Here is a 14,426-nt window from a genome sequence, read left to right as displayed (position 1 = left end):
GATTTTGCAAAATGTTTTCGTCAAAATCAAAAAGTAAATTAAATTTATAATTTTCAGGAATTTTTTGGGCTACATAGCAGGGCCGTACCAGGCCAACTTTGCGCTTTGGGCAAGCAAATAAAATTGCGCCCCCCTCCCAAAAAAATATACAAAAAACACATTATATATATATATATTTACATGAAAATTAATTATTGATCACAAAATTTATCGCATCAAGTTAAAAAAACAATTTGTCACCAATGTTTCACAAACTTCAGTTCAAGGTCACTTTTCTGACTTTTTTGGAGGCAAAGTAACTAATGACATCATCAAAATCAAGTGCGTTGAGCACTTCATGTTCAATTGAAACTACTGTCAGACAAGACAAACGTTCTTGGCCCATTGTTGATCTCAAATAGTTTTTTATGATCTTAAGTTTACTGAAACTTCTTTCACACGTGGCAACTGTAACTGGTAAGGTGAGGAAGATGCGAATAGCAATTGCCGTGTTAGGATAAGCATCAGTCAATGAGTATTTATGAATGAGCTGCAAAATGTCCGTCGGGCTAGATTTTTCAAAGTTTTCCATCATGGCAGCAGCTTGATATTTAAAGCTTGCCATTTCTGACTGGAAATCTGAAGAATCTAAATCTGCCTTGTAAATTTTAGACAAATTTTTGGCTTTAGTCTTGAGTTCATCCACTGAACTTTTGGAGAGAGAATGTCCACTGAGGAAGTAAAAATCTGAGGATACTGCAGACATAGCTTTAAACCGCCGCTCTATTTGTGTGAGAATGCTGTCAAACACAAGGTTGCACTGGGATACGAAATCTGTTTCTGGTGACAAACGGCAAAAGTCATCTTTAGCTTCATAAAGTGCCATCTGCTTCACTTTGTGGTTTCTCTTTATAGGAAAGTCTCCTTCAATTCCAATTTGGATAGCTGTTTCTGCAGCAGCTTTGATAATGTTGTCCACCCCAACATCTCTCAGATTCTGAATGGAAGCCTTCAGTCCTTTCATTTTTTTTGCTGCAATGTCAATTGAAATGTTTTTAGACTGAAGCAGTTTGTTTTCTCGGTCAATTAAAGAAAGAATTTGACACCAAAAATCCAACAAACACAGAAAACTGAAATCAATTTGAATGATGAGCTCTTTTGCACTGCAAACTGAGACAGCATTTGTCTTGGGAGTGTGAATTATGGATTCCAAAACTTGAAGAACTTCTTTTATTTGTCTGTGTAGTGGGATGATTGCTTCTTTTTTGGCAGACCATCTTGTATCACTATTTCCCTTTAGTGAGATGGTCAATGTTTTCATCAGTTTTTCCCATCTTAAGGTAGAACTTGAGAAAAAGGTAAAGATAGCTTAAACTTTTCCAAAGAATGCAATCATGAGTGGAGAAACTTCAGCAGCATGGACACCAACAAGGTTTAAAGTGTGAGCTGCACATGGAACAAATCTTGCAAACTCATTTAGAGAATGGATGTGAGCTTGGACGCCATTATATTTTCCAGACATATTGGCTCCATTGTCGTAACCTTGGCCCCGACAATCAGAAATGCTCAGGCCATCCTTCTCCAGTTTTTCGGTGATTTCAGCTGCAAGGCCCTTTCCAGTTTTTTCGTGAGATTCAATGAAGTCCACAAAGCTTTCCTCAATTGTACAGGTTTCCTCAGTGATGTGGACATACCTGATTATTTGGGTCATCTGCTCTTTGTGGGAGGCATCTGGAGTAATTCAATCAGCTCATTTTGAATTCGAGGAGAAAAGTAGGATGTTGTGGTTTTCTTAGCCTTAACGGATGCAACGTGTTCAGCCACTAAAGGATAATAATGGCTTATCAGCTCAATTAAGTTCAGAAAGATGCCACTGTTTTGCTCTCCAATTACTTCTGTTGAACCCCGAAGGGCAAAATTGTTCTTGGCACAGAACAAAATTGCATCTACAATCACTTTCAAGATATCTCTCCACTTTTTCATCTCTCCGTTGATAACTCTCTGCAGATCAGAATCCAAGGTCTTTCCTTCCTTGAGATTTTTTTCCAAATTTTTCCAATCAGAATAGCATCTTTGGTGTTCATTGCTGTTTTCGTGTTCTGGAATTCTTGGGTTTAGTTTTTTCCAGTCACAAAATCCTTTTGAAATTTCTGAAAAATTGTTGGTTTTTGTCGTTGAAAATAGCAGACAGCAAAAACAAAACAAAGAATCTTTTTTGTTGCTGTACAGCAGCCAGAAGCGAACAATTTTTTCACCATTGGGATGAATTTTTTCATACCATTTTGAGCTGAAGTGTCGCATTCTGTTGTCAAAGTCACAAAGTGTGTTTGGGAAAAATTCTCTTCTTTCTTGCTCCGGCCCATGCTGAATCAAAAAGCACCTTGTTTTATCTGTCATTTTAGGCCATGTAGCTGGATCACTGTGTTGAAAGTTTTCTCCTGAGGTTGCTGAAATTTCTGAGATTTCAGGAGGAAATTCACTGTTGCCCATTTCAATTGGTTTGGAAAGCTGAGAATTTCTATCTTCTTGTGCTTCTGAATCATTTGGTCCAAATTCGTCTTGACTTTGGCCGATGAAAATCTCCTCTTCAATTAATTCCAATGGATGATATGAATTTAAGTCAGTAATTAAAGATGTAGCAGCAACATCAGCTGTTGAATCATTATCAACTTCATTGCAAATATCCTCTGAAATAATTTGTTTCTCCACAGAAGAGTTTGTTACCAACCACTTCTTCAAACAATTTCTTAGTTTTGCGTCACTTTCAAGACGGCTCTTCTTTTCTTCTTAAATTCAGCACCAGATAATTTTTTTGCACGATTCATTGTAAAAAATAATGTTCAGAAAATACAACTTTTTATTTTTTAATTGCGCTCTTCTATTATTTATTTTTTCTTTTTTCTTTTCTTCTCCCTCTTTATTTTTATTATTATTTGCTTACTTTACTTTCTTTAGCTTTCATTTCATTTGTTTCTTTATTTAAGCCGCTTAAATTAAGCGTTCTTTTTTTTAAATTCGAAGTTCTTTTTTTCTTTTTTTTTTTTTCTTTTTAGAATAATTTTTAATGCGTGCGTTAAATTAATTTATATGATCCTTAATGAATCATTTGTTTATATTATAAATAATTATTGGTTTTTAATTGTCGTTCTTAAATTCAGCACCAGATAATTTTTTTGCACGATTCATTGTAAAAAATAATGTTCAGAAAATACAACTTTTTAGTGTTTAAGGGCGCTCTTTTGTTTGGTAAATGAGCTTTTATTTTAAAGTTCGTCAGGAGGCACAATTTTAATTAATTTTCTTATCAACATTAAAGTGACGCCACGCAAATTAGTTTCATAATGTGAAAATAAATAAATTAATTTGGGGAATTTTGCGCCCTCCCAATTTTGGCGCCTCAGGCCGCGGCCCGGCTGGCCCCGCCCTTGGTACGGCCCTGCTCCATAGAATCTAAATTTTTGCAATACTCTTCTTCATTATATAGTTTTTTGTTCGTCCAACATGAATTTTAACATTTTTTCAACTTAAATTAGTTATTTACTCTTTAATTTATTTAGAAATGTTTCAATTTACTAAATAGCAATGAAAATGATTTTATAATGATATATGATATAATGATATGATATAATGATATATAATAGCAATGATTTTGTATATAAAACGAGAAATGACAACTTTTTGAAAGTCGTAGGGCCCTAGGCCGCAGCCTAGTCATACTATAGGTAAATACCGGCCTTTTGATTAACATAGAACGACCTGTTAGTAAAAAAATTTGATATAAAAGAAAATGTATTTTCTTGTTTAGAAACTTTGATCCATTCCTTGGTTTGACACTTCACTATATCTCAAAGAACTGGACCCTAGAGAAGCTTCTGGTGTATTGTGGAAGTGCAGAGGGTAGACTACATCTCAAAACGTTGCTGAACTTCTTGACAAGACAATTAGTGAGATGATAGGCCTTCCATCAAATGTCCACAAGACCTGCACAAGTAATAATGCAGCTTATATGCTAGCAGCCATCCCAAAGCTAACAAAGGAAATTCAAGAAGGCCTTGGGTGTTTTGACCATATACTTAACCTTGTGGTGACTGAGTGTCTCAGTATCCCCGAAGTGAAGAATGCTGTTGATGTATTCAGAAAACTGTCATCAAGAACTCACAAAAGCAGCATTGATCAACAAAGGATCAAGAAAGAGTGTGTCAGGATAACAATCAATGAAAGAATGATTAAAACGTTAAAACTGGTAATTAATTTCTTTCCGATAATTTTTTTTTTCTGTTTTTTTTTTGAATTATTTAGTCATTGAATATCAGTTCCTATTTCACGGGGTAAAGAAGACCAGGTCTGCATTGAAAGGGGACAAAATGTTTTTCCTTATAATTCAGTCCCAAAATTTAGAATCCACTTGTCTCCAAGGGCCTCCAAATTTCAAAATTGCTTAAGCCTTTTTTAAGAAAATTAGGGGCGTGGTTCGTATAAATTAGTTGATAAAAATTATCAATAATTGTAATAATTTTTTATTCAGATTGTTGCCATCATTAGTCCACTCACCAAGATTGATGTCTTTATTATTTTTTTCTGACAAAAAACCAACCATCTGCTATGTGGTATCAAAACTTTTTAATACCGATGGTTATCTAAATTCTCAACTCAATAAACCAAAAATCAACGAGGAGACCAAAGTATTCTGCAAAACCTTAAAAGAGATTTCCGGTTTGTGACCAAAAACAAGCTCTATGCTTATGGAGTAATTCTCCACCCATTTTACAAAGGACTTACACTTGCCAAAAATTCCAAATTACAGGGAAATGATTGAGCTGATGATCAAGGAGAATGAATTTGAGCTAGTACATGGCTTGAATCATGGATTTTTTGAGGAAGTTGATAAAGAAGACAACAGCATTTAAGCTAAAATTAGGTAATTGAAATTCAAGTTTTAAATTCGAATATTTTTAGGTTTAAAAAACAATTAGATATGTATATATTTTTTTTACTATAGTCATTATTGTTTTTAGGGCTAAAATGAGATTTTCTCAGTCAAGAGCTACCTAAACTTCTTAACGTTGGGACTTGTAACCTTCATGTAATACATGGGGCTTTCAAATCAGGTTTTCTTTCTGTTGAATGGAATATAGGAAAGTTAAAGCAAGCATCATACAAACTTTTTCATGATTCTCTAGCTAGAAGAGCTAAATATGTAACTGTTACTGAGCATGAGAGTTTTCCTCATGCATTTTGCTCATCACGCTGGGTTGAAGACCGAAAATTTGCTGATAGACTTTGTTTAATTTGGGAGAATTTTAAAAAAATAACCAAGTACTGGGAGACTCTTCCTAAAAGTAAGCAACCAAAATGCAAGAGCTATGACGCAGTGTTAGGGAAAATAAAAGATAAGTTAACTTAGATTAAATTGAAGGTTTTTGGTTAAATTGCTAGTTTGTTGCAGAAAATCTTACTGAGACATCAAACCGATGCCCAATGATTCCCATTCTTTTTGAAGATTTATTCTCAACTGTTAAAAGTTTAATGGGTTTGATTATAAAACAAGATATCCTTAGCAGCATCGTCAATGGCAGACAACTTCAAAAATTTGATTTCACTAAAAAGGAAAACTTTCTGCCATTAAAATTAATGACAATTGGATTTGCTGCAGAGCATGACATTATTGAATTGAGAGTAAGGATGCGTTATCTCAGGATGTCATCAACAGATTCATGAAAGATTGCCGTCTCATTATCATTGGAATCCTGGAAAAAATATTCGAAAGAAGTTTGAATCGATTTTCTTTTCTGAAAGCAACTGGTTGCATCAGTCCAGTGTCAATTCTTTTTAAACAAAAAGCTGATCTTCTTCATCAGATAAAATCCATACTACCTCTAATTCTTTCTTGCTCACATATTACTTCAAATGAATGTGATTAGGCTTTTATACAATTTTCAAAGTTGTTAGAGGAAAGTTCAGCTACTCTTTTACCCGCATTTAAAAATTTTCACACTGGAAATCGTTTAGACAAGTTTTATTTTGAAACCATTAAAGTTGGTGTAGATTACAAAGTTTTATCAAAAGTTTTGATATTTGTTTTTACGTTATGTCATGGGCAAGCATCAATTGAGACAGGTTTCAGTATTAACAGGAATATGCTCAGCGAAAACATGAAAGAAAAGTCACTTATATCTCGTCGCACTATCAAGGATTTTATGGTATCAAACAAATTAAGGGCTTACGAAATAGAAATAAACAATGAAATGATAAAGGCTGTTCGTAGTGCCTCGTTACAATATAAAAACTATTTGGAGGAAAATAAAAAATTTCAAGCAAAAGAAAAACAAAATAGCGCGATAAAGCTTTTAGATAATATTGAAATATTGGGACTTGAGGAAAAGCAAAAAGTATTGAACGAAGTATGTAAAACATACAATGAGGAATTCATTACATTTACCAAGGAAGCTGGCAAACAGCAGGATATGTCTCAAATGAAACTTCTTACAAAAGGTAATGATTGTAAGCGAAAAAGTGAGGAACATGAAAAAGAAATAAAGATGCTTGAAGAGGCTTTAGTTATATTGCATAAGAAAAAAAAAGATGTCAATAACAAATAATCATATTTTTCTAACATAAAATTGTTTGATCTTTATTTCAAACATTTCAGTATTTAACAATATTACTTTTTTAGTTTACTCATTTAGTTTTTGTTAGTCTTTTTTAATTAATTATTATAACTTGTGATTATTTACTCTTGAATTTTTAATACATTGCTCGTTATTAAAAACATTTCCAATCTTAATTGTTATTTTTTTTTAATCTCGTTATCTTGTACCCTAAGTCTGACAGATTTTCAATGCCCATTGAACATATCCGTTTTAAATATACCCTGATTAAGCCCTTGGTGGGAGGGCCATAAGATAGGTCACAAAATCTTGATAAGTCAAACATTTTCAAAAACTCGGAGAGCTCAGCCTAATTCGGACATTCTCCTAGTTATTTCTCTAAAACAATTGTAACATTTTCCTATATTGGACAAATGGGTATATATATATATATATATATATATATATATATATATATATATATATATATATATATATATATATATATATATCCCTTTAGAGTTCAAGTTAACGGGATTCTGCTGTAGTTTTTAGATTTTTTTTAAAGAATAATTTTATGTGTTGATTAAAGTATTTGATTATTTATTTTAATTTTGAAACAAATAGATCGGTTCATTACTCATTGGGGGATTATAATGTCTGTTTTTTAGACGTAAAAATGCTCTGGGGTTAATGGAGAAGTTTTAATGTTAAGTTTAGGTGTTTGAATGCTGGAAATATCAGGGGGAAATAAGCAAAATTTAAGGGTAAGAATCAGAAAAATTCAGGGAGAAAAAAGCAAAATTTTAGTAAAAAATCAGGGAGAAAAAAACAAAATTTTAGCGAAAAAATCAGGGAAAATCAGGGAATTTTGTTCTTAAATAACGGTGGCAACCCTGAATCCAAGACTGTATCTTTTTCAACCAGCCAAACTACAATATTTTCAAGCATAAGAGCTGGAACCTATTCAAGCAACAGAGATGGAATTCCACCAACTAATAGCATGCAATGCATTGAAAGTAATTGATTTATCTAAAAATGTGGAAAGTGATCCTTTTGTTCCTTTTGTCAATTGTATATGTAAAAACATTTCTAAAAATCAGGAATAACGCCCAGTGATCTCGTATAAATATTATTTTCTCCCTCGTTCTTTTATAAATGCTTGAACTCAAAAATTTATTGTTTAAAGAGATAGTTGCGATAGAATGACGACCTATAATAAATAGTGGAGTATTGCCCTAAAATCATATTAGCGCTTGTAAATATATTAAACTTATAAAAGAAATTTTTTCCAGCCTACGAAACCTATTCCACCCCCGTTCAGTATTTCGATTTAAAAGGAAATTTAACACTTAATTCAGTCTTTGCAAATTCTTTTAGCGCACTTATGCCATTTCACATTTATGCCAATTTGCCTGTTTTCGCAACTGATTCCCACTTAAGCCAGCGTTTCTAAATTTCTTTGGCACACTTATGCCAGTGTTTGCAAGTGCTTTGCCCTTACGTAGATTCGCAGGTATAAAATTTGCACTTATTCAGTCAGTCACCCTTGATGAGTCATAAAGCCCTGGTAGTTTACTTAAAAAAAAAAAAAAATTCGAGGATTTTCAATATTAAACTTGAAAAAATAATATTTGAATTTGAAAAAATTTAAGTATTTTGAATTTCGAATTTGACTGAAAATCGAATTTGACAAATTTTGACCACTTCGAATTTGAGAACTCAAATTTGAAAATTCGAAATTGTAACAAATCCAAATGAATTTGATCGAGCTTACAGCCTTTTGATATTTATCTAAAATGTTTTAGAACAAAATAACTTGTACTTACATTCATAAAACGCAAACAACTTAGAAAAGCCAGCATTCCGAGTGTTGAAGGCCAGTGTCTAAGTACATCTGAGGTGCTCGAGGAACTAAAGCAAGACAATGAGGCCAAAAAGTCAAATCAATTAAAGAAACACAAAACTCATTTCAGTGAGGCTTTAGATGAAACTCAGCAAGTGCAACGTTCAAAAAAACCGAGACAAGACAAAGACATTAAGAGGTGCAAAATGAGTCGCAGAGTTTAGGAAGAAGCATTACCAACTCAAAACAAAATGTGGTACCAATGTGAAGCTTTTAGTTGCAAGTCTTGGGTTTGTCTATCGTGTTTACCCAAAAAATACAAAATTGGTGAAGAGTTTTTTTGTATGAAAAAATGCCGATGAAACAACTCTTTTTTTTAATTAATAAATAGTTTTTTTCGAAGATTTGATTGAATTAGTTTTTTGTAAACTTAACTTCTAATAAGATTAGTTTTCATTTTATTTTTAATTAATTTTGTTTGATTTTCTCAATATCCTTATTTAGTTTTAATTTTCTTCATATCTTATAAATTTGCTATCAAAAATTAACTAATTTACTTTTCCCCAATTATAAGGGGAAAAGTAAACGTTTTTTTTCTTCATAAAAACTGATTTTTTTAAAGATTTTCGAAACATTTTTTCTTAATTTTTATATATTTATATAATGTAAAAAATTCTCTTTAAAACAAAAAAAAAGTAAACATAAAATATTTTTTCTTTAAAAAAATATTTGAATCTGAAGCTAAACCGTTTATTCTTACCTTAGTTCACTCTATTTATTTAGTAATCATAACAACGTTTGTTTTTTTCTATTTTGAATTAAATTTAGAATAATAAATATTTGAAGTCTGTTGTAATAAATTCTAATTGTAATAAGAGTCTTTTAGATTCTGTTGTAAATTTCTCCTAGGAGTAGTGCTCTTTATGATTATTAAAAATTTCATTAAAATCTTTTTGTTAGGGTCGCATGTGTCCCAATTTTTATAAAACCATCATTTTTAAACGCTGAGAGATTATTTTAGAAAATTAGTTTTATCGATAAATATAAACTTATCGATAAATATAACCTTGGTTGAGAAGAAAAAAAAAAGGTATTTTATCAATTTGTTGCACTCACGTTTGGGGCAGGTGTAGCGAAAATTTTAGGGGTATTTTGTTCCCAGCCTCTAACCATCTCAATTTTTTTGCAAAGCGTCCTTATTTAATATAAGTCTAAAAATAAAAATATTTGGATTTTCCTCCATGTTAGGTAGTAACTCAACTATCAAAAAATACTGCATCCGCCCCTGTAAGCCCATCTCACATTATTAAAATAAGCAAAGTCAATAATTTAATCAGGTTCATTTCATGATCCTATAGAATTGCATTTTCTTCTATGCGCATACTTTGTTTGTATAATTACACTGAAGTAACTGTTACAAGCAAACTTTTTTTGGAGCGCAAAATATGTGTGGGTCAGTTCTCCTTAAATATCTTAACATCAATTGTTTAACAAGTTGTAGAAACCCTTCAACTTATTAATTTAGTACTATTATACAGACTGAGTAACATAGTACTTTTTTAATTTCTTCTGTTTAAAAAATGCTATACACTCGAGTCCTTAAAACAAGGGAGGGGCGGAATAAAAGGAAGGGGGCTGGGAATTTTAGACCAGATCTGGTAATAAGGGAGGGAGGGGGGGGGGATTTAATAAAAGGGAAGGCGGAATTTTTTTATGTTATATAAGTATTTTTTATAAAAAAGTTGAGTTAAGTTGAAGTCCAAACTAATATTTTTTACAAAACACGCCTAAGACTATTAAATTCTAGTGCGGCTTGTGGTCAAATGCGCATTTTTAAACAACTGTTTTATCATAAATTCAATAGGATTTAATATGCTGATTAAGGGAAGTCGATTTTGTACTTTTTTAAAAAATTTCACTTGCCATGCCCTTAGATAGTTAGAAAACTGTGTCAGAAAATAGGTACCATCATACTTTTTTTTTTCTACTTAATTAAACTTTTTCGGAAACCATCTGAAAAATTCAGTAAAAACATCAGTTTAAATAAAAATTTATGTAACAATTGAGAAAAAAGTGATTTTATAACTTTCCAATTTTTTTTACGAGAAATAGATTTTTTTTGAGCTCTTTCCTCGTTTAAATTAGGAATGTTTTTTTCAAATTACAACAAGCAAATCTTTAACAAAATTTTCAAATATCACTAAAGTTACATTTAAAAACCGATAGAAATTCAATTTTAGTTTCTATTAACTACTTTTTACTTTAATTATAAAACATTTATAAAATTAATTTAATTATATTTAATTATACTACTTTATTTTACTACTTTAATTATAAAACATATATATATATATATATATATATATATATATATATATATATATATATATATATATATATATATATATATATATATATATATATATATATATATTATAAAACTTATTATACTACTTTAATTATAAAACATTTTATTATGCTAAATATACTACATATTATTTGCTATACAATACATTAGAGCAGCAACCAATGGTAGAAAAAGAAGGAGAAGAAGGAAAACAGAATTTGATCCTCAACAGTTAAACGTAAAATCTTGAAGATATATAAACAAAGTTGAAGATAAAAAAACGTTGAAGTATATGAACAAAGTTAGATTGATAGCTCAATTAAAACAATTATTCTCTTCTCATTTTTCTTTCAAAGAAATTTATATTTTTAATATTATAAAAATAAAACACACAGCGCACTCAATTTTTTACCTAAATTTAACACACTAAACCCAATTATACGACCTTATATTCCGATCAAGAGCTTAAGGCTAAGAAAATTGTTTAGCTATCAAAAAACCTTCAGCTCCATGAGTGCAAAGGTCTTACAGCCCAGATCTGTCTTAGATTCCTCCTAGATACGATCAAACAATAGTGCCAAATAATACCGAACAAAATAATAGATTTTTAAAACAATTTATTCTTGGTTTGGGTAAAATAAAACTTATTAAAACAAGTGCGTGCATTTTTATTTATTAATATTATAATTCGTTTCAATAATATGCATTACAAAATATGGGATGTGGAGAAAGTTAAAAAATAAATATTTATGCATCATAATCTTTTTTAGAATTAAACTTTCTTCTTTTCATTCCACTTTTTTGTTTTCCTAATGCTAAGCCTATTCTGTAAGGAATTAGCTTTTTTTAAAACTTCAGAAACAAGCTTTACATCACGCTCAACAGACTGAATGTGTAATGGAAAGTCTAACTAGGATTTGGTTTGCATTCAATCATAATATGAAGTTCCTGACGAGATAAGCTCCTAGTAGCAGGAGGTTCCTAGAATAGTTGATAATCAGAAACTAGCTCTTTCAATGTAACACACTCAATATTCAAATTTTCTATGTTAGGAATTTTGTTAACTCTAATGCCACCATAGATTTTATTAACTGGGGCAGCTGGTGGACCGTTTGGATATTTTAGTATCTGCCTGATTGCTCTAGTTTGTTCATCTTCCAAATAATTTACAAGGAAAGATAAAAGAAAGTTTTCTGGGAGAAGACAATAGGCATTTCTTAAATCAACAGGTAGTATAACGTCTTGCATAGGTTGATTAAAAGTTTTTATTCTTTTCAATGTTGTGTGTAAAATTCTTGGGTCTTCAGTAAAGTTTTTAGATTTCTTAATTTCAAACCAAGTAGGACCATACTCTGTTTGTATGTACTTTACAATTTCTTTAAGAATTGGAGTAGGTTGTTCTTGAGTACAAAACTAAAATTCGTATTGCTAATGTCAGCCAAATGACATCATTAACCAGACCAATTTTATAATTAGCATACATTGGATTTATAGCACCTAAATTTACAAAGATATTTTTTCCTTTTGAAAATAAAGTAAAATTAGAGTAACAAATAAAAGTAATTATGTGAATTTAAACTACAGATTAACTTTTATGTTTATTTATTTAAATTTTCTTGAACTTATACAGCACACATATTCAAGCAACAACCTTTGATCAGAACTAAAGTCATTGATTACACTCTGTTCTGGAACACCTAAACAAGTCAAAACAGGTTCAAATTTGGCAATTGAACCTATTTTGACTTATTTTGAAGCATACGGCATATTTTAATTACATAATTTAATAAAATCAAGTATTGTCTTTCAAATGAGCTATTGCACACTATTTAGCACGTAAGTTATGTCAAATAAAATGATTTCAGATGACGGCGTATTTGAAGTCCTTTTTTTAATTCAAATTTTACTTATACTATCCAATACTTTTACGGTCCTAGGTGGTCCAGTAATTTAAGACTTGAAATACATTGTTTAATATGTATATTATTAATATAAATTTGGTTTATAATCCGTGAATGTCCGCCTGGTCGATAATAATAATTTTTACAAGTTAACTGATGTATCCAATTTTATGTGGCAAAAACATTATGGGTATTTTATTCTAAATGGTTATGTAATTTGGTTTCAGTAAGTCTAGATTAGTGTTTTAACTTGTTTTGATATTAATACATCTGAAAAAATCTATTTATAAGTAATTTGTAACTATGTTACAAATTACTTATAAATTATATGTTATTTGTAATAATGCAAGATGAACCGTTGCCAGGTATTTCAGGTATCACGATCAACCAAATAAAAAAATCCTAAGTACCACTACATTTGTAGTATGATAATACTGGATGTGGTAGTATGGGAGTAATTCAATAAAGTTGTTTCTTTAGTCCAGTTTATCTTTATCATGGTAAATAAATTATGTGGTTGCTAAGCAATTTAGGTATCCATAGCAACCCAAAAATAAAACTAATATCACCATTGAAACCGCAATCCTCAAACTAGTAAACAGTGCAAAAATGGTCCTTAAATCTTTTTTATAAGAGGTTGTATAAGTTTTGTCCGGTAAAAGTGAATTCTGTCCCACTGCACAGTGGGCCAGAATGCACTTTTACTGGACAAAATTCATAACTAATTTAATATTAGAGCTATATTCACTAAAATTAGTATGAGTACTAATATGATGTCTGCGCTTTTTATGAAGGTAATATTTTTTTATTTCGTTGCTATGGATACCTTTATTTTGCTTAGCAACAACCTACTTTTGTTATCTGCAGATATTTTATAAGTGCTATATTCACTAAATTTGGCATGAGTACCAATATGAGATCACACTTCTTACGAAAGTGATAATTTTTTAAATTTAGTTGTTATGGATACTTATATTGCTTAGTTACCGGATACTTTCCTTAGTTACAAAGTGGTAAATTGATATTTGAATATCTTATCGGATTTTTGACCCACCTATATTGAATAACAATTGAGTATTTAGGTAAATAATGTTTTACGAATAATAAAAGCAAAAAATAGTGCAAGAAAACGTTATCAATTTTAAATTACATCAAAAAATTATAAAACAATAATATCGTTTGAAGATTGTTTAAGTAATTGTAAAACATCTGAAGGAAATGCTTTATGATTTGTTTGGTGTGATGTTGATTTACGCAATGATGAAATAACAGGATCACTGGAAACTAGGAGTCTATTGATAAGATCAGTATTTCTTGCTTTTCTGGATGTTTTTCGGCTGAAATTTTCGCGATAAGATTTAAAGTCTTTATTTCTAGCCTCTTGAGCTTCCTCTGACATAAGTCCGATGGGTAATGTAAGGCTTTTAATTATGTCATGTCCATGTATCAATACTTTGTGAACTGATTGAGCCATGTAATACCATGGATAAAGGGACACATATAGTCTAAAAGTGTCAAAACAATAATCCTTGAACTTTAAGCAGTCTATTTCATATCCTGAAGAGAGCGTTACCAAGATAATGTAAAATCTGAATATAAGGTTTTGGTCAATACCCAGAATTTCAGCTGTTTGTTCATATGCTACAAAAGCACGCCTTGAGGTATTGCCATCATTACTTGTTCCAGAACCACCACTTTTAGGGAAATCAACAACAAGTCCCATTTTGTTCATAAAATCAGTCTGAATCTTTTGTTTAGCTACAGAT

General features: G+C 30.8%; 2 protein-coding genes across 2 annotated transcripts; both read right to left on the bottom strand.

Annotated features, from left to right (window-relative positions):
• Positions 1-256: 256 nt before the first annotated feature.
• On the bottom strand, positions 257-1,300 carry LOC136080191 (zinc finger MYM-type protein 1-like). The gene has a single exon (XM_065796805.1). It carries the CDS (start codon positions 1,298-1,300, stop codon positions 257-259), a length of 1,044 nt encoding a protein of 347 aa, XP_065652877.1.
• A 386-nt stretch (positions 1,301-1,686) lies between these two features.
• Positions 1,687-2,941, bottom strand: LOC136080190 (uncharacterized). The gene is made up of 2 exons (XM_065796804.1): positions 2,926-2,941; positions 1,687-2,765 (listed from the first exon to the last, which is right to left on the bottom strand). Exons 1-2 carry the CDS (start codon positions 2,939-2,941, stop codon positions 1,687-1,689), a joined length of 1,095 nt encoding a protein of 364 aa, XP_065652876.1.
• Between the last annotated feature and the right edge of the window lie 11,485 nt (positions 2,942-14,426).

The sequence above is a fragment of the Hydra vulgaris genome, chromosome 05, assembly GCF_038396675.1.
Source record: "Hydra vulgaris chromosome 05, alternate assembly HydraT2T_AEP".
Lineage (NCBI taxonomy): Eukaryota > Metazoa > Cnidaria > Hydrozoa > Anthoathecata > Hydridae > Hydra > Hydra vulgaris.
This window is presented reverse-complemented; position numbering and strand designations above follow the sequence as displayed.